Raw genomic sequence first — 21,057 nt, 5'->3', positions numbered from 1 at the left:
GACTTTGCATTCCAGGATGTCTGGCTCTAGGTGCTTGATCACACCATTGTGGTTATCTGGGTCATGAAGATCTTTTCTGTATAGCTCTTCTGTGTATTCTTGCCACCTCTTCTTAATATCTTCTGCTTCTGTTAGGTCCATACTGTTCCTGTCCTTTATTGTGCTCATCTCTGCCTGAAATGTAGATGCCGTGTAGGGCCATCCAAGACGGATGATGGCTGAGAGTTCTGACAAAACGTGGTTCACTGGAGAAAGGAATGCCAAACCACTTCAGTATTCTTGCCTTGAGAACCCCATGAACAGTATGAAAAGGCAAAAAAGTATGAAAAAATGAGTAAAGAGCAGGAGGCTAGATGCCAACAGTTTCTTCAAATACTTTTAGAATAATTATAAAGAAGGAAAGTGACTAAATGCAGAACTTGAAAAAAATGGATTTAAAAGCCTTTAAGAATTTAAGACAATATTTTCTGTTGTTTGTTCTCTAGATTTGCTTGGAAGACCATCTTGCCTCAGTTTTGAGGCAAAGGTTACATTCACACAACTCTCTGAGCTTTAGAATCATTGAAAAGTGAATCATATTCATTAAATTATTTTTAGACAACCCCATCCCTGTGTTTTATGAACAGCTATAGAAATTAATTCTGCCTCAAGGTTAAGTTGCTCACCATATCAGAGCTATGAGATCCAAAAAATCTAATCTGTTCACCACTGCCTCAAGAAGGCTTTAGCCTTCATGAAAAGGAAAATAATTATAACCTACTGTAGGAAAGAGATTCACACTGAAAATCTGTAATCTTAGGTTAATATGCTTCAACTAATAAACTCACTTTTTCTTTTAGGTAGTGTGTGTAATCACTAACAATTGTCTTTATGCCAACAGAAAGGGAAGAAAATAATAAAATAGTCTCGCAAAACTTGAAAGGTATTAAAGGACAAAGAGTCTTCCTGACTTGGAAAATTTCCAAACCCTGCATCTTCTTAATTTATTCAGAAAAACACTTGGGGTCTTCCTGTAATTAAATTTGCTTTTACCCCTTGCTTGGAAATACCACGTAAAGGAGTGCTTCAAAGTAACAGATCAGGACCTCAGTAGAAAAGTACTATACCAGTAAACTAACATTTGAAATCCAAGAAAGAGAAGTCAAGAATTTGGTGTTTCCATATTCATCAGGAACAGAATATGAATATATGACTGAATTTAATTAAGAATATATTCATTTGGGACTTGCAAGTCAAGAAAAAGACATGTTTATATATTTTGCCAAGTGAATACTCTGATGCTTCAAAATGTAGGTCGAAATAGTTCTCCAAGTTTGATATTTTGATAGCAGTGTGATTTTAAAAAGATAATCTTCTTTTTAAAAGTCAAGAAAAGAGCAGAGACTGAGGTATGCACAGGCGAGGTGGGGAGGTGGCATGGAGGGAGCAGCAGAAAGAATTAGGAGAGCAGGGCGCAGCTCTAGAAACGGTACCTGTCCCAGAGTGGGTCGGCAGCCGCTGTCGCTTCGTACAGCGCTCCTGGAAAGCTCATCTACAAATTTCGAGATGGGCCAACGGTGGCAAGACTCCTGAGGATGGAGCCAGGACAGAGAGGATTCTGCTCTCGGTTTGGAGCGAGAAGACGGCCCTTATGGGGAACATGGTGTCTCCTTCCAGGGCTGTAAGCCTCTGCACTCGCTCCCTTGGGTCCCTACTCAGTCAGCCCCAGCCTTGGGCACATAGAGTTGGGGTCGGCCCGGCTGCCCGAAGACCTGCATTGCAGCGTGGTCCACCCAGGACCCAGGAAGCGAGTTTCCTGGGTCGGGGAGGGAGGATCGCAGGCTCCTGCCCCCACGCGCGTTGCCTCCACCGCAAACTCCGTCTGACTCAGCCTGTTTCACTTCTGACCTGCTGCCCTCCAGGACCGGCTGGGGTCGGCGAGGTGGGCGGTGTCGCGGGTGGGGGTGATCGTGGGATGCTCCTGGGCAGTTGGGAGCGCCGGGACCCCGAGGCCGGACGGTTACCGCGCTCGCCCGAGGGAAGGGGGGCGGCGGCAGGTCACGCCTCCAGCGCTGCGGCGCACGCGCCCGCCCCAAGCATGCGAACCGGCGGCCCGGGTCTCTCTGGGGCACACGCACGGGCGCACACCGCTCGGTCCGGGGGCTTCCATCCCTGTCCGCCTGGTGCCGGCGAACAGTCTCCCCGAGAGCGCACGCCTCCCGGCCGCTGGCTCGCCGCTGGCTGACCAGTCCCCCTTTGGAGTTCAAAATTCCCGCCGCTCCACTTGCACGACACCGTCTCCCTCGTTTGTTTTTTGTTTTGTTTTTTAAACTTTCACTTCATTAAGTTATATTGATCCTAACCTCTTATCGCTGATGTCCCTCCCAGGGGAATGTAACGAGAATCCCGGGCGCCAGCGCTGCGATCCCCAGCGCCTGCCCGCCCCTCGCCCACGGGAAACGCCCCGGGGCGGGGCGGGAGGACCCGGGTCGGCGGCGGGTGGGGCCCGGCGGAGCTGCCTCCCGCGCAGGGGAGCCCCGGGGCTCGCCTCAGCCCTGCAGCTTCTGCCCTCCGGGCACCTGCCAGGCGAGTCCGCGGAGCGGCGGCCGGCGGGCGATGGAGACTGGGAGCCACCGGGCGAGAGGAGGCGGGGTGGGGGAGGCGGGGAAAGCGCGGGGGCGGAGGCTGGCAGGGGGCGCCGGAGGCAGGAGCCGCCCGTGCACTCCTCGCGCCCGAGGGTGCAGGAGGCTCTGAAACCTCGGCCGCGCTGCGAGCCTCTAGGGCTCGGGCGGCGGCGGGGAGGTGGAAGGGGGGCGCTGCCGCCGCCGGGGGGCGTCGCCGGCCTCGGCCCCTTTGTTCTCGCGCGCTCCCCCTGGCCGCCCACTCCCCTGCTGTCGTGCGGCGGCGGCTCCTCCCGCCGAGGCAGTCGGGCTCGGCGCCGGGGGCGGGAGGGGGCGGGGGGAGCGCGCCCGCCGCCTGGAGTGGGGGGCGATGGCGAAGCTCCGGGTGGCTTACGAGTACACGGAAGCCGAGGACAAGAGCATCCGGCTCGGCTTGTTTCTCATCATCTCCGGCGTCGTGTCGCTCTTTATCTTCGGCTTCTGCTGGCTCAGTCCCGCGCTGCAGGATCTGCAAGCCACGGCAGCCAACTGCACGGTGCTGTCGGTGCAGCAGATCGGAGAGGTGTTCGAGTGCACCTTCACCTGTGGCGCCGACTGCAGGGGCACCTCGCAGTACCCCTGCGTCCAGGTCTACGTGAACAACTCCGAGTCCAACTCCAGGGCGCTGCTGCACAGCGACGAGCACCAGCTCCTGACCAACCCCAAGGTAAGGACGCCCCAGGAGGATTGCCTCGCTCCTACGGAGATGCTGGGGTTTGGGGGAGGATCAGTGTTAAACCCTGCGCGGGGTGGCCCGGAGTATGCAGACGTTACCAGGAGGCGACAAGGCGTCGCGGACTATGCTTAAACCGGGTGTAAGTACACAGCGGAGCCCGGGGCCCCCCGGTCCTTCAGGAGGGTTTGTGTGCAGCGACCTGTGATACCCGGAGGCTTTCTTTACACACCTGTCTTGCCTGGTCTCAGATTCTGAGGCCTTGGCCCAGCTTCGGTTCGGGCCCTACCGGACGGGCTTTGCAGAGATGCGAGGAGCCGAAAGTTAACTTTTCCTCAGATTAAATCCAGTGCGTAGCGGGGATACCACCAACTCCGGCGCATGGTCAAGGTCCGAGCTCCCATTGGCCGCGTCCAGAACTCGCATTTGGAGGTTGCAGGGGGTTCTTTAGCCCTTTGAGAGGTGTTAGAGGTTTCCTTACCTTTTCACTCTAGACAGATGTTTTTAACTTGGGGTACAAAGATGAACTTTCGTGGGTGGACAAACGACGTGGAATCAAATGCGAAATTCTGTGGAGATCCATCTTGGGCGGGTACTGTGGACTCCTAATTGTCACGAAATAGATTCTCAGAAGCGTCTAGAGGAAGCCTAGGTTCTCCGTGTGTCTAAGAACAATTGGGAGCCATCTGGGGAACGGTAAAACTTTCTGAAAATAGAAAAGCCTCCGTGAAATGTACCGAATATGCCTGCCTTGGCAACTTTTTCCGTTCTCGCAAGCAAAAAAGAAAAAAAAAACCTGGTTAGGACTCGAGGGATGGAAAGCAGAGAAAGGGAGACTCAGAAGACCGTTCCCAGTGGAGAAAAAACTTATAAAAAGCAGTGTCCTCAGTCTGTGAACTAGTTGAGCTTTGTAGTACACCTGCTTTTGCAAGAAGGCTTTTCTTTCTTTTGTTTTTTTCTTCTCTTGGCCTTTTTTCACTCTTCTGATTACTTAACTATCAAAGAAAAGGTATGTATCTTCTTTAAAGTTACTGACATCTTCCCAGTTTGTTAGAGCAGTGCTTGAAGATCAAGAAAACTGTCCAAAAGGGAATGAGTCTTGTGTACACAGGAAAACTTTCCTTGCATGTGACAGGATATAATTAGAACAATCCGAAAGAAGAATCCTATATCAATATTTTTAAAGTATTTAAAAATAAGCTTATCATTTCTCTGCAGCAAAACTCCCGTTCTTGTCTCCTAAATAGTTAATTCTTGAATTTGGGACATTTTTAAAAGAGAATTCCTTTAAAAAAAAAAAAGAAAAGAAAGAATGACTTCTCTTAAAAAAAAAGTGCTCTTGCTGACAAAGGAAGAGTATCTTAAAAATGAAGATAATAAATGAGTAGTAAGTATAGAAATACAGAATTTAGAGTATAAACTTCAAAGTCTCAAAGAAGCAATCAGATCTCAAAGACAGATGTTTTAAGTTAGGCAGCTCAGTGCTCAGTAATTTCAAAACAAATTGCAAGGCTTTAGGAATGTCACTTTTTTTTTTTTTCAAGATTAAGCCATTAATATAAAAGAAAGGTGTAGAGCAGTAGTAGTGATTTAGAAATTATATGGTAGTTTAACATTTAGAAGGTATTATATTTGGTGAAACATTGCGATTAGTTTAAGATTGTGGCTCAGGCACTAATAAATTATATACACATATTCCACTAAGTAGCTAATACCTAATCAAGACTTCAAGAAGATAGAATTTACTATACAAAGAATGCTTCACAGTTTCCAGGTAATTTTGTAGAATTTGACTGAAAAAGTAAATTTGAATCATTAGGACATAGATTATTAGGACATAGGTTGCCCACTCCAGTGTTCTTGCTTGGAGAATCCCAGGGACGGGGGAGCCTGGTGGGCTGCCGTCTATGGGGTCGCACAGAGTCGGACACGACTGAAGTGACTTAGCAGTAGCAGTAGCAGTAGCAGTAGCAGCAGCAGGACATAGATTTCTAAATCACTTGGAAAGAGTGGTAATGGCTTATATGAAATCCTAAGATTTGATCTCTTTTTGTTGCAAATAAGCAGTTTCCTTCCTGTGCCAGTTTGGATCCTGGCAATGATTACTTTGAAGAAATATCTGAACAAAATAAGATTTTTTTTAAAGTAAAGCATTAAAGAAATGACAGAACTGGAGAAAGATACATTAATGTTACAGAAAATGATCCCATTCGATTTAGTCAAGTTTTCCTCAGCCAAAGCAGTATATGTCTCTTTATCCAAATTATGATTGCATTGGACCATTTATAGAACATTAGACATGTTCTTTTGGAGTCACCTTTCCACTTTTGAGCAATGAGATGCTCAGTTTGGAAATTCTGGTAAGCAATTAGTGATGGAAAAATTCAGTGTAACCAAAATATTGTGCCAGAGCCCATCACATGAGCAGAATGTTTCCACCGTGCCCTTGCAGTTAAGCAGTACCCACCACCAAGGGCTGTTGCATCTTGGCTACCCAGGACTTACCTCTTTATTGAAGGTCTGGGTTCCGCATCCATTCTCTTTGCAGAATGTCTAGATTCCCTACAATGTATTAGATCCTGATCACCTCCAACCTTCTCTGCTTTATGACCCACTGCAGCAAGAAGCCATTTGGGAGATCTCTTCTTAGAAAAAGAGAACAAGGGCTTTCTCCTCTCCCACAAGTTTACCACATTAGTTATAGTAAAAAGCAGGGAAGGGGAAAGAATAATGCAAATATATAACTTCTTATGCTGCAGACTACTAAAGAGATAGTGTGAATAAATTTGACCTTTGACTAGTAATTTCTTTAAAATATCTTTAAGTCCTATTCAACTTATGTTTTGAAACATGTCCTAGTTTCCAAAGCAGAAATTATATCCAGTCATGTAATGTAGTTCAGTTCAGTTGTTCAGTTGTATCTGACTCTTTGCAACCTCATGGACTGCAGCATGCCAGGCTTTCCTGTCCAAGCTTACTCAAACTCATGTCCATCGTGTCCATGATCCATCCAACCATCTCATCCTCTGTCATACCCTTCTCCTCCCACCTTCAATCTTTCCCAGCATCAGGGTCTTTTCCAGTGAGTCAGTTCTTCACATCAGGTGGCCAAAGTTTTGGAGTTTCAGTTTCAGCATCAGTCTTTCCAATGAATATTCAGAACTGATTTCCTTTAGGATGGACTGGTTGGATCTCCTTGCAGTCCAAGGGACTCTCAAGAGTCTTCTCCAACACCACAGTTCAAAAGCAGCAATTCTTTGGCGTTCAGCTTTCTTTATAGTCCAACTCTCACATCCATACATGACCACTGGAAAAACCGTACTTTGACTAGACAGACCTTTGTTGGCAAAGTAATGTCTCTGCTTTTTAATATGCTGTCTGGGTTGGTCATAGTTTTTCTTCCAAGGAGCAAGCGTCTTCTAATTTCATGGCTGCAGTCACCATCTGCAGTGATTTCGGAGCCCAATAAAATAAAGTTTTTCACTGTTTCCATTGTTTCCCCATCTATTTGCCATGAAGTAATGGTACCAGATGCCATGATGTTAATTTTCTGAATGTTCAATTTTAAGCCAACTTTTTCACTCTCCTCTTTCACTTTCATCAAGAGGCTCTTTAGTTCTTCTTTGCTTTCTGCCATAAGGGTGGTGTCATCTGCATATCTGATGTTATAGATATTTCTCCCAGCAATCTTGATTCCAGCTTGTGCTTCATCCAGCCCAGCATTTCACATGATGTACTCTGCGTATAAGTTAAATAAGCAGGGTGGCAATATACAGCCTTAACGTACTCCTTTCCCGGTTTGGAACCAGTCTATTGTTCCATGTCCAGTTCTAACTGTTGCTTCTTGACCTGCATACAGATTTCTCAGGAGGCAGGTCAGGTGGTCTGGTGTTCCCATCTCTTGAAGAATTTTCCACAGTTTGTTGTTATCCACACAGTCAAAGGCTTTGGTGTAGTCAATAAAGCAGAAGTAGATATTTTTCTGGAACTCTCTTGCTTTTTCGATGATCCAGCGGATGTAGGCAGTTTGATCTCTGGTTCCTTCAAGTAATGTAGTACTTCATGTAATGTAGTACTCAAGTCAGTTATCCTAATTATCAAGTCAAGTCCTAATTATCCACAGGGCAGTGAACTGCTCTTTGAGTTGACCACTGCAAAAAAAAAAAAATCTAAATTTGGGGTCAGCTTCCTCTGACTACGGTTCTTATCACTGAATTATCTCTTTGTGACTAGCTGTTGTGTATGCTAAGGTTTTTGGTTTTCAACCATGACAATCCATTAGAATCACTGGGGGAACTTTATTTTATTTTTTCAGCAGAAGGGAACACTTTATTGACTTTATTTTTTGCTAACTACACCTCAATTTTTAAAAGGTGCAAAAAGTCGTATGTACTTTTTCAAAATTGTTTTTTGAGGTATGTTAACAAAAATGTTGGATATCACTGTTCTAGGCTCTTTACAAAAATAATCGTTTCTCTGAACCACACAACATAAAGTAATCTACTTTATACATTGATAGCTTTGATATATTTCTAATAGCCACCTTGGATTTTGATGCCCAAGAACATTCCCTACCAGAAAAGAAAGTAAGAAATTAAATTAAATAAAAATGAATGTATTTCTGTCTGTACTGCTCCCTCCCAGATCCTCATCTTTGAAGACAGGATGATTAACTTCTCTTTTAATGTTAATAGTCTCCAAATTGATAATCTAGTTCTAAAGAACTCATTCTCAAATTCTATAAGTTTAGAGGTAAAAATGTCCTAGAACATAAAAGTTCACACGAATAAATGAAAGTATGAAATGGGTCACCCTGCGTAGAGATGCTCAATACTGATATTTGGATACATGACCAGCTCTGTTAATATCTGTCTGTAATTCACTGATTCAGCTATGCTACAAAAACCTTAATAACCAAGTGAATCTCTTTCTTGCAAATAGGAGAAGAAGCCCCAGCCTTCTTTAGTCTTCTGGCACAATGGAAACAAGTGACAAGATGGCCTGTCCTCCCGTGAATAATGTTCCCGTTTTGTGGTCTTTTCTCACACAGACTACATGGCTTCAAAAGATTCTGGCAATCCTCCATGTTTCCTGTATCTTTTCTCTGTTCAAAAAGGTTATCTGATTGTTCTACCATGCTTGATATGGTCTCTTGGCTTTCAGAACTATGAGCCAAATCCAAGAATTCCACCGAGTTGCAAGGATCAAAATGTTTCGAGCTTTCTTCCTTTATGTATGTATCTTTAGGTCTAACAGCTGGAGCTGATACAGTTCTTCTGCAGTCAGGGACATCAGTTCCTTCCCTTTCTTGCTTTTCAGGTATGGCTGTGATATCAGATGTGGAGAGAGACTGGGTTAACTTACAACAATCTGAATACCAATCCTTCCTCAAGGCCCAGCAACGAAAACAGTACTTCTTGCTTGGAGAGTTAAATTTCTTGTACTCAGTACACTGCCACTCACCCTCAGAGGTAACTTCTATGTCAGTATCGTCATTTATGGATTTAGGGTCCTCAAGGTCATCATTTTTTCCCACTTCAATCACCTGTTTGTCTCTCACTTTCCCTACTTCTTCACTTGTTTGTTCAGGATCAGCAGCTTCAACTTTTATTCCAACACCAAATTGCTCTGACACTGACTCATTCAAAAACCACAAGTCATCTGTGGTGTCTGAAACAATGGCAGTACCTATATCCTGATTTGTCTGTAAATCAGTTGAGCCATTACTTCTAGGTGTATAGTTATTTCTCAGGTTTCCTAAAAACCACCAAGGCAAACCAGCTACATCCCACTCCTCAAACCTGAGGTCCAGTCTTGACGTCTCTTCTTGAGTTAAATTTGCTACCAAGTCTTCATCTTCTCTAGAATTTCTGCATTTATACTGTGAGGTAGGCAGCGTGGGAATATTGCCTTCTTCAGTTCTTTTCCTGGAATTGGAACTTTCCTCTCTGCTTTGCTTCAGTTGGTCTTGACTTGGAATATCCATACTGTGCTCTTGTGCGATAGCGAGAGTCTGAGCAGCATCTGTAGTAGCAGTAGCTCATGTGACAAGATTCTTTCTTAGCATATCGTAGAGAGGGCTCTTTAACAGTGAACATTTTACCTTGTGCACCTGCTGCTTGCAAAATCTTCAAAAGAGGCAGTTTTGGTCGTACCCGATTGGTTTGTTCTAGAGATCCTGCCAGCACTGTCAGATGCTGAACACTGGGCAGAGGTGGAAAATGACGTCATTTTGGCAGTGAAGTGACGTGAAGTCTGCTCATGGCCGTTCCATGAGTCGCTTTCCACCGAGCCTGGCGGGTATGGGGGTGTCACTCAACTGTCCCTAAGGTCTTAGCAACATTTTGAAACGGCCAGTAGTCTGGGGGAACTTTAAAAAGAAGTTCAGATGCCTGCGTCTAGCCTTTAGAGATTCACACTTGGTCTTTGATGTGTCCTAGGTATTGGTAATTTTTAAAAAGTTCTACAAGTAATTCTAGTCTGTAGACGGAGTGAAAATAAACACTGGCTTAGAAAATGTCTTCATCTATTGTTCAAGAAAAGTAAAATAAGAACCCAAAGGATTCATCATGATTAAGATTTGTGTGTTTAGGTTAAAAGATGGTACTGATGCTACTGAATATAGAGAGTTGGCATGAAAGGAAGGACTCAAATTCTGAAGGAAAAGAAGAGAATCCTTTAAAATTAGTTTAAATGAAATGAACTTATGGAGTTCCAAACATTTGCCTTTGCCTCATTGTAGATATTGGATGGCCAAGAAAAGATGGATTATTAAAACTGGCCTCTTGAAAGATCAGAGAAAGTAGGTGATTAGAGGCTGTATGTTTAATTTTCGAGTTTTTTTTCTCTGATAAGAAAAACCTAAAAAGAGAGGACAAATGTCTATTCTAAGAAATCAGTACTACCAAAAACCTAAGAGAAATGCGTTGAGAAGAAGACAAACTTAGAACAGAACTGGAAGAGGCTTCAGGCTTTAAGAATATCCCCGGAAATTGGATGTAATTAACTATAGGCCTTTGTGGCTTAGTCACCTTCTTGGTACCCTTCTCATCCATTCTAGTGTGCCCCTTCCCCCAACACACACACTCCCTGTATAGACAGTAAGGCCTGCTGGGGTTAATTTCTGAGCTCCATTCTTGAGTCAGATGTTCAACGTGATATACTTTGTGCTCTAGGGAGTCCATCATGTCAAAATTAATAAAAGACTAATCTGAATTGTGACAACTTATCTGTAGCCTTTATTTCTCCATGAAAAAGTGACTTACCGTGGTTTTTTTTCCTCTGGTGATAATATGAATTAATATTGGGGATGTACATCAAATTTAAGTCCGCAAATACTTCTTCAGCATCTATTATGATCAAAGAACTGGGCAAGAAATGAGAGGATGTACAAAGATGAGTTCATTTAACAAATATTTATTAAATGCCTGCTTAGGTTCTAGGTGTGTTTCTAGGTTATAAGACTGGAATAGAGATCAAAAGAAGATTTCTGGAGCTTACATTTTGGTGGAGTGACTGACAAGAAATCAGTTCATAATGTAATGAATTGATAATGATAGATGTAATGTAATGATAGATATAATGATAGATGGGCAAAGAAAATTTAAGCCGCATAAAGGTACAGAAAGTTATGGAAGGAATGAGAGCTGTTCTTTTACATAGGATGGCCAGGGAAGGTGGCTCTGAGGAAGTGATATTTCCACAGAGACCCAAAGGACATGAGAGGATTGTCAGTGGCCTAAGGGACATAGAGGAATGAATCACGTGGCTCTCCAGAGAAAGGCTGTTCCACAAGCTGCAGGAACAGCAAGTACAGTGGCGCTGAGGCAAGCGTGAGGAATAGTGAGGACGATGGTGAGTGAACAGGGAACAGTGCGGGATGAGATGAGGGTCTCAGAAACCTTTGTAAGGACTTTGGATTCTAGTCTAAGTGTGATGGTGAGTTATTTGACACTAGGCCGGACCAAGATATAATCAGACTTAGACTTTTAAACAATTTGAACGATCCATCTGGATGCTGAGATGAGGATAGAATTTGTATGGGGGGAGAAGCGTTTGTGTACACACTCATGCTCACTTGTGCAAGGTGAGAGCATCAGAGGCAAGATTGGAAACAAGGAGTCCAGTAGGACCAACAAAAGGTGGTGGTGACTTAGATCAGGGAGTAGCATTGATAAGGCCCACTGATGGACCGGATGTGAGGAATGAGGGAGAAAAAATGAAGATGGCTCCAAGGTCTGTGGCAATCACAACTGAAAAAGAGAGGTGGTTTTATCATTATAAATAGAAAAACTGAAGGAGGAGTAATTTTGGAGGTTGGACACAACTGAGCACACACACACAAACACACTGCATGAAAAGCAGGTGTTCAGTTTTAGATATGCCTAGTGGAGAAGGCACTGGCAACCCACTCCAATACTCTTGCCTGGAAAATCCCATGGACTGGTAGGCTGCAGTCCATGGGGTCGCTAAGAATCAGACATGACTGAGCAACTTCACTTTCACTTTTCACTTTCCTGCATTGGAGAAGGAAATGGCAACCCACTCCAGTGTTCTTGCATGGAGAATTCCAGGGATGGCGGAGCCTGGTGGGCTGCCATCTATGGGGTCACACAGAGTCGGACACGACTGAAGAGACTTAGCAGCAGCGGCAGCAGCTGACTTATATTGGAGAAGGAAATGGCACCCCACTCCAGAATTCTTGCCTGGAGAATCCCAGGGACGGGGGAGCCTGGTAGGTTGCCATCTCTGGGGTCGCACAGAGTCGAACACAACTGGAGACTTAGCAGCAGCAGCTGACTTATGGGCTTCTCCGGTGGTGCAGAGCCTGGTAGACTACACTCCATGGTGTTACAGAGTCGGAAACGACTGAACACCCTTGGAGGCAACTGATATACACATGAGGATGAATTCTTGAGTTTCTGCCCTCAAGGAGATCATTACCTAGCAGACGAGATAAGAACACAATAACTATCAAACAAAGCAAAACATCATGTTCTACTGGGAGGTGCAAAGAATATGATAAACATCTAAAGGGGAATGACTAGGGGGAATGCTTCCTGGAGAAGGAAGCATTTGCCATGAAATTTTGAGAATGAATAGAATTTTTATCTTGGGAGGAAAGCTGAGGAAAAATGAAGAGAACGTCAAGGAAGAGAAGAATGCCAGGAGCAAGGCTCTGGAGCTGTGGAGTATGAGGTGTGTTGGGGAACCAGCAGGTAGACTGGTATGGCTGGAACCTAGGGGTCAAAGAGCAGAGGTCTGGGGAAAAGGTGTGCATACATGCTAAGTCACTTCAGTCATGTCTTTGCAACCCTATGGACCATATCCTGCCAGGTTCCTCTGTCCATGGGATTCTCCAGGCAAGAGTACTGGAGTGGGTAGCCATGCCCTTCTCCTGGGGATCTTCCCAACCCAGGGATCGAACCCATGTCTCTTAGTCTCCTGCATTGGCAGACAGGTTCTTAACCACTAGTGCCACCTGGGATAAGGCAGGAGAGTAAATTGGGGCCAGTAATGTAGAGGTCCTTGACAGACAGGGTGGGTTTAGTGAACACTGGGAACCCATGGTAGGAAGAATCTATGCCTATCTATCAAAGATGGTCACATACTGATCCCTAGAATCCGTGAATATCTTATGATATACAGCAAAGGGGAGTCAAGGTTGCAGACGCAGTTAAATTTGCTAATCAGCTGACCTTAAAATAGGGAGATGTGCTGGTGGACTCTAGAATCACAAGCACCCTTAAATGTGGAAGAGGAGGTCGGAGTGATGCAATGTGAAGACCACTCAACTGACTGTTGGCAGCTTTGAATACAGAAAAGGGACATGAGCCAAAGAATGCAGGCGGGAAAAGGCAAGAAAATGGATTCTTTCTTAGAGGCTTCAGAAAGGAGTATAGCCCAGCTGGTGTCTTGATTTTAGCTCAGTGAGACCCATTTTGGAATTCTGTCCTCCAGAATTGCAAGTTAATACATTTGTTTTGAGCCACTAAGTTTCTGCTATAGCAGCAATAGGAAACTAACACGAAGCCAAGTAAGGCTTTTGAGTAGGTGACTAATATGATTAGATATTTGAAAGCTTGGTCAGATTATGTGCACCTATTACAGCTCTTTGCAAACAATCTACTCTGCAGACTGCTAGGATCTTCCTGTCTGAGAGTACTTAACCATGAGCCACCTCTGGCATCCATTTGTGGATGCTGTTTATGAAGGTCTTAATTATTTGTAAGAACTCTCAAATTATGTATCTCAAACTCTAATCAGAAACTTTTTACTTTTACATGAGAGGTTTGTAATATTACAATATATTTCAGTTTAAGTTTTGGGGAAAATGCATATATTTTCCATTATTACAAACTTACCTCAGAATTATAAAGCTTTTTATAAGTTGTCAGTTTTGTTTATCTGAACTGTTTTTTAATACTCATTTATGAGTGAAGATGTCACTCATTTTATTTACCTTGGGTTTTAATTTTTTTCTCTATCTTAAGCAGAATTTCATATTAACAATTGAGTTCCTAGATAAACAGTACATTTATATTACGATTACCATGAATACTCACAGTATAATACTGAACAGAATGGTTTTCAATATTACATATGTTTCTAAATGTTCCTCATGCTGTGCTTTTGGTATTCTCTAAGACACATAAACTAATGTGTAAAAATTTGTAATTTGAGTTGTGGTAATATCCTCTTTTCTTTTAAAATAATTGGTTATAAAATTGAAAACCATATGTTTATTAAATTATTTAAATCTGTGACCGTTTTGGTAAATAAACTAATCAAACATTTATTTCATGTATTTGCTTGCTTGGTTAGCAGAATCCAGCAGATTGGGTCACTGAGAGTTCTCTGTACCTCGAAGCACATGTGAAGAAATATCCATTCATCTAACTGATGCAATTGACCAAATGGACTTTGAAACCTTATCTGATGTCCAATATACCAGTTATAATTTAACAACATTGTAGAAGCACTTGATGTTGTATCTCATTAGTGGAAATTATCAATCAGTTCAGTTCAGTTCAGTTCAGTCACTCAGTCGTGTCTGACTCTTTGCGACCCCATGGACTGCAGCACGCCAGGCTTCCCTGTCCATCACCAACTCCTAGTGTTTACTCAAACTCATGTCCATTGTGTTGGTGATGCCATCCAACCATCTCATCAATATATCCTGTAAAATTAAATTCTAATCTCGGAAGTTTAATACTTTTTTCCTGTGTAATAAACACATTTATGTAATTGTCCTTATTGACACAACTTTATTTTAAGATAATTCTTAAGAATTAAAAGCCAGAAAATAATACTGCTTACTAAGACTAAAATCTTCCATTCTGATTATAATTATCTTCTATTTCCTTTATTACAGGGATAAAAATGGCAAAAGAATATCATGTTTATCTCTCTAAAACCAGCTTCTGTTCTAGAATCTTTTGTTTCTAGCAATGGTATCATTATTCTCTGGTATTAATACTTTGTCTGATTTTTAATGCCACTGTCCTGGTCAGTTTTCGTTCCAATCCCAAAGAAAGGCAACGTCAAAGAATGTTCAAACTACCGCACAATTGCACTCATCTCACACACTATCAAAGTAATGCTCAAAATTCTCCAAGACAGGCTTCAACAGTACATGAACCATGAACTTCCAAATGTTCAAGCTGGATTTAGAAAAGGCAGAGGAACCTGAAATCGAATTACCAACATCTGCTGGATCATTGAAAAAGCAAGAGAATACCAGAAAAACATCTACTTCTGCTTTATTAACTATGCCAAAGCCTTTGACTGTGTGGATCACAACAAACTGTGGAAAATTCTTCAAGAGATGGGAACACCAGACCACCTGACTGAGAAATCTGTATGCAGGTCAAGAAGCAACAGTTAGAACTGGACATGGAGCAACAGACTGGTTCCAAACCGGGAAAGGAGTACGTTAAGGCTATATATTGTCACCCTGCTTATTTAACTTGTATGCAGAGTACATCAGGAGAAACGCTGGGCTGGAAGAAGCACAAGCTGGAATCAAGATTGCTGGGAGAAATATCAATATGCAGATGACACTACTTTTATGGCAGAAAGTGAAGAGGAACTAAAAAGCCTCTTGATGAAAGTGAAAGAGGAGAGTGAAAAAGTTGGCTTAAAACTCAACTTTCAAAAAACAAAGATCATGATGTCTGGTTCCATCACTTCATAGCAAATAGATGGGGAAACAGTGGAAACAGAGACTTTATTTTGGGTGGTCCAAAATCACTGCAGATGGTGATTGCAGCCATGAAATTAAAGGACGCTTACTCCTTGGAAGAAAAGCTATGACCAACCCAGACAGTGTATGAAAAAGCAAAGACATTACTTTGCCAACAAAGGTCTGTCTAGTCAAAGTACGGTTTTTCTAGTGGTCATGTACGGATGTGAGAGTTGGACTTTAAAGAAAACTGAACACCAAAGAACTGCTGCTTTTGAACTGTGGTGTTGGAGAAGACTCTTGAGAGCCCCTTGGACTGCAAGGAGATCCAACCAGTCCATCCTAAATGAAATCAATTCTGAATATTCATTAGAAGGACTGATGCTGAAGCTCAAACTCCAATACTTTGGCCATCTGATACTTTGCCACCTTTTCATTGGAAAAGACCCTGATGCTGGGAAAGATTGAAGGCAGGAGGAGAAGTGGATGACAGAGGATGAGATGGTTGGATGGTATCACTGACGTGATGGACATGAGTTTGAGTAAGCTCTGGAAGTTTTTGATGGACAGGAAGGCCTGGCGTGCTGCAGTCCATGGGGTCGCAAAGAGTCGGACACGACTGAGCTACTGAAGTGAACTGAACTGTTCTGGTCAAAGATATTACAGTTTTCTTTGGTTATTAAGGTATATTTTCACTAATCCCCTTTTTCTAGTTAATTTCTTCCTTCAAATCAGTGATTCTCAAAGTGCAATCAGTGGACAAGAAACATCAGCATTATTTGTGAGCTTGTTAGTAATGCATATTCTCAATACCCATCCTAAACCCACTGAATCAGAGATTCCACCCTAGTTTCTGATTTAGTAGTTCTGTGTTGGAATCTAAGAATTTGTATAGCAGAAAATAATTACCAAGCTAATAGGTGGGGAAAATGAAGTAATGTAAAACAGTAAGTTTAGAAGAATGCAATAAAAGAGAGTAAAAAGACTGTTGACAGGTAGAATAAATTTTAAAAAGTAATAATCTACTCAATGTTATTTGGCAGCCTACATAGGAGGGGAGATGGAAGAGAAAGGATACATATATATGTATTGCTGAGTTCCTTTGCTGTCCACTTGAAGCACCGAAGAATTGATGCTTTCGGACTGTGGTGTTGGAGAAGACTCTTGAGAGTCCCTTGGACTGCAAGGAGATCCAACCAGTCCATTCTGAAGGAGATCAGCCCTGGGATTTCTTTGGAGGGAATGATGCTAAAGCTGAAACTCCAGTACTTTGGCCACCTCATGCGAAGAGTTGACTCATTGGAAAAGACTCTGATGCTGGGAGGGATTAGGGGCAGGAGGAGAAGGGGACGACAGAGGATGAGATGGCTGGATGGCATCACCGACTCGATGGACGTGAGTCTGAATGAACTCCGGGAGTTGGTGATGGACAGGGAGGCCTGGCGTGCTACGATCCATGGGGTCGCAAAGAGTCAGACACGACTGAGCGACTGAACTGAACTGAACTGAACTGAAGCTATTATAATATCATTAATCGTCTATACTCCAATAAAAAGTTAAAAAATAAGATAGAGTTAAACCCAAATTTATAATTATATTGAATAGAAATGGACTAACTCTTCCAATTTAAAGGTAGAGATCACAGACTGGAAAACACACTATACAAACATCAATACTTCCATCAAAAAAATGAAGAAAGAAAAACTGGAGTACTTGTATGATAGGAAACACAGGAGACTTTGAAACAAAAATGTGTCACTAGAGCTAAAAAGAGACATAGTTACAAAAGTTAATAAAATATAACAATTCTGTACTAGGATGTACCTAAAATACTAACTCAAAATACATAAAAACAGAAAAGTAAAGCAGAAATATATAGAAATATCTTGAGGGAGAAATATACATGTCTATCACGATGAGAGATTTTAGGACCTTTCTGTTTCTAACTGATAAATCTCAGACAACAGTAATATTAAGACACCTCCAACAGATTTGAGCAACATGTTTAACAATGGACCCAAGTGATATTTATAAATTAATATATCCAGTAGCAGCACAGTGCACATGGTTTCAAGTGCCCACATAATGTTTCCCAAAACGGATCACATTTGGGCCATAAAGCAAGCCTTAACAAATTTCAAAGGAGTGAAATAATGAACATTATATCCTCAGTGAAATTAAGGTAGAAATGATTACATTTTACTGAGAGACATAGATAGTATAGGAAGTTCATCAGTAAAAGTGTGAGATTATGAATACATGATACCTGAGCAATTTTTAAGGAATCTCCACAATGTTCTCTATAGTGGCTGTACTAGTTTGCATTCCCACCAACAGTGTAAAAGGGTTCCCTTTTCTCCACACCCTCTCCAGCATTTATTGCTTGTAGACTTTTAAATCGCAGCCATTCTGACTGGCGTGAAATGGTACCTCATTGTGGTTTTGATTTGCATTTCTCTGATAATGAGTGATGTTGAGCATCTTTTCATGTGTTTGTTAGCCATCTCTATGTCTTCTTTGGAGAAATGTCCATTTAGTTCTTTGGCCCATTGCAGAACTGTTTGTAGTAGTGAAAAAATAGGAACAATCTAACTGAATTAATTAGGATATTGGATGGGATGCTTTAATAAGAACCTAACAAAAGTAACCTAAACAAACAAACAAACAAAAACCCTAAGGAAGTACCACATCCTAAGTTGTTCTAGTCGTGTCAGACTCTGACACTCCTTGGGCTGTAGCCCACCAGGCTCCTCGATCCGTGGGATTTCCCAGGCAAGAAACTGGAGTGGGTTGCCATTTCCTCCTCCAGGGGATCTTCCCCACCCAGGGATCGAACCCATGTCTCCTCCATCTAAGGAAGTACTAGGTTTTTTCTTTTGTAAATGTCTGAGCTTGTAAGCAGCCTATGGGGCTAAACCATTTTAATCTGGAAGGTCATTCAAACACCCAGTTTCGTACTGTCTTAACATGTCCCTTAACGTGCTTTTCCTAACTTGCATCACATCTGCCTTGTGGGCAGAAAGAAGAATGAAAGAGGAAAAATAAAGGAAAGACAGCTTCCTGTAAAAAAGATATATTTCAAATATTGTAATGTTTGCCCTTTTAATGTGTACAGTTTTTTGGTATGTTCACAAAGTTGTGCAAGCAGCATTGCTAATTTCAGAATATTTCCATTGCTCCCAAAGGAAATCTCGTGCATATTATTTCCCACTCCCAATTCCCCCAACTTGGTTGTGATATATAATTCTTTTTATATATTCCAAAACTTGGTTTACTAGCATTTTGTTGAAGATTTTTGCCTCTATATTCATAAAGTATATTGGTCTGTAGTTTTCTTATGATATCTTTGTCTGCTTTTTGGCATCATAGTAACAGAATGAATTGGGATTTATTCTCTCCTTTTTCTTTTTTTTTTGAGAAGAGTTTATGATATTGCACCATGGTGAAGTGGGATTTATTTTAGGAGTGCAAGCTTGGTTAAACATAATAAAATCAATACAGCATGTTAATAGAATAAGTGACAGAAATCACATGCATATATATAAGCAGAAAAAAATTGACAAAATCCTTTCATGACTTAAAACATCAACCGACTAGGAACTGAAGGGAACTTTGTCAGCCTGATAAAGGGGAACTATGAAAAACCCACAACTAGTATCATACTTAATGATGAAAGACTGAAAATTTCCCTCTGAGATCAGAAACAAGATGAAGATGTCCATTCTTCCTTCTCCTGTTCAACATAGTACTGGGGGGTTTTGGTCAGGACAATTAGGTAAGAAAAGGAAACAGAAGACATCCAGATCGGAAAGGAAGAAATAAAACTCTCTCTATTCACAAATCACATAATCTTGTATATAGAGACTCCTGAAAACTCCAGCAAAAAAAAAAGCTACTGGGCCAAATAAATTTAGCAAGACTGCAGGATATAAGGTCAATGTGCAAAAATCAATTGTATTTTTGTTTTTTTAAAGCTTTGATTTGTAATAGCTTTATTGAGATCTTCATAAGGATACATCCATTTTAAGTGTACAATGTCAGTATTTTTAGTACATGTATAATTGTATTTTATACAGTAACAATTAACAATACAAAATTGAAATTAAGAATACAATTCTACTTACAGTAGCATCAAAATAATAAAACAATTAGAAATATATTTGACAAATTTAACAAAACAGTGTAAGACTTGTACCCTGAAAACTACAAAACACTGGAAAGAAAGAACTAAATAAAGATAACTTTTGTTCATAAGTTGGGAAACTTAGTGTTGTAATGATGGCAGCACTTTCCGAATTGATCTATAGATTCATCACAATTCCTATGAAAAAAAACTTGGTAGGATTTTCTTTTTCAGAAACTGACAAGCTGATCCTAAAATTCAGATACAAGTGCAGAGGACCCAGGATCGTCAAAACAATGTTGAAAAACAAGAACAAAGTTGGAAGGCTCACACTTTCCAATTTCAAAATTTACTTGAAAGCTACAGTAATCAAGACTGTATGGCACTGGCATAAGGAATAGATTCCAAATCTATGGAATAGAGTTGAGAGTCCAGAAATAAATGCATACGTTTATAAGTAATTGATTTTGACAAGGGTGTCAAGAGCATTCAACAGGAAAAAACCAAAGTCTTTTCAACCAGTATGCTGGAACAATTGTATATGCATGTGCGAAGGAGTGAAGTTGGACTTCTACTTCACATCATAATACAAAAATTAATTCAAATCAATGAGAGACCTGAGTGTAAGAGCAAAACCGAAGGAAAAATAGATAATTGGACATAATAAAAATTTTTTAAATATTTGTGGTTTTGTGCTTTGAAAGATACTATCAAGAAAGTGAAAAGATAACCACAAAATGAGAGGAAATATTTTCAAATTATGTATCTAGTAAGGATTAAATATCCAGGATATATAAAGAACCTATACAACTCAATAACAACAGTAACACAAAAACAACCCAATTTATAAATGGACAAAAGTTAGAAACGGATATTTTTCCAAAGAAGTATACAAATGAGCAACAGGCACGTGAGAAGATGCTCAGTATCATTAGTCAGGGCATGCATGTGTGCTAAGTCACTATGTCACGTCCAAAGTATGCACAGTTGTGTCCAGCTCTTCACGACTTTATAGACTGTAGCAACTAGCCTCCTCTCTCCATAGGATTCTCCAGGCAAGAATACTAGAGTGGGTTGGCATGCTGTCCTGTAGGGAATTTTCCTGACCCAGGGATCGAACCCTAGTCTCATGTCTCCTGCACTGACAAGAGGATACTTTCCCACTAGTGCCACCTGGGAAACCCTCATTAGTCATTGGTGGTGGTGTAGTTGCTGGGTTGTGTCCGACTTTTGCAACCCAAGGCCTGTAGCCTGCCAGGCTCCTCTGTCCATGAAATTCTGCAGGCAAAAATACTGGAGTGGGTTGCCATTTCCTTCTCCAGGGGATCTTCCCGACCCAGGGATTGAACCCAGGTCTCCTGCATTGCAGGCAGATTCTTTACCAACTGAGCTACAACGGAACCCCCCCCACCCCCCCGACCCTTAGTCATTCAGTTCA

At 41.8% G+C, this 21,057-nt stretch overlaps 1 protein-coding gene and 1 pseudogene across 2 annotated transcripts in view; one reads left to right on the top strand and one right to left on the bottom strand.

Annotated features, from left to right (window-relative positions):
- The first annotated feature begins 2,935 nt into the window (after positions 1-2,935).
- Positions 2,936-21,057, top strand: part of KCNMB4 (potassium calcium-activated channel subfamily M regulatory beta subunit 4) — a 76,798-nt gene continuing 58,676 nt past the window's right edge. For both annotated transcript variants that reach the window (XM_004006463.6, XM_042246913.2), the window contains exon 1: positions 2,936-3,306. In XM_004006463.6, the coding sequence (XP_004006512.1) occupies positions 2,971-3,306 (336 nt within the window). In that variant the 5' untranslated portion in view covers positions 2,936-2,970. The remainder of the gene's footprint in view (positions 3,307-21,057) is intronic.
- LOC121819121 (protein Mdm4-like) lies at positions 8,125-9,650 on the bottom strand (annotated as a pseudogene).

This window comes from Ovis aries, chromosome 3 (genome assembly GCF_016772045.2).
Source record: "Ovis aries strain OAR_USU_Benz2616 breed Rambouillet chromosome 3, ARS-UI_Ramb_v3.0, whole genome shotgun sequence".
Lineage (NCBI taxonomy): Eukaryota > Metazoa > Chordata > Mammalia > Artiodactyla > Bovidae > Ovis > Ovis aries.
This window is presented reverse-complemented; position numbering and strand designations above follow the sequence as displayed.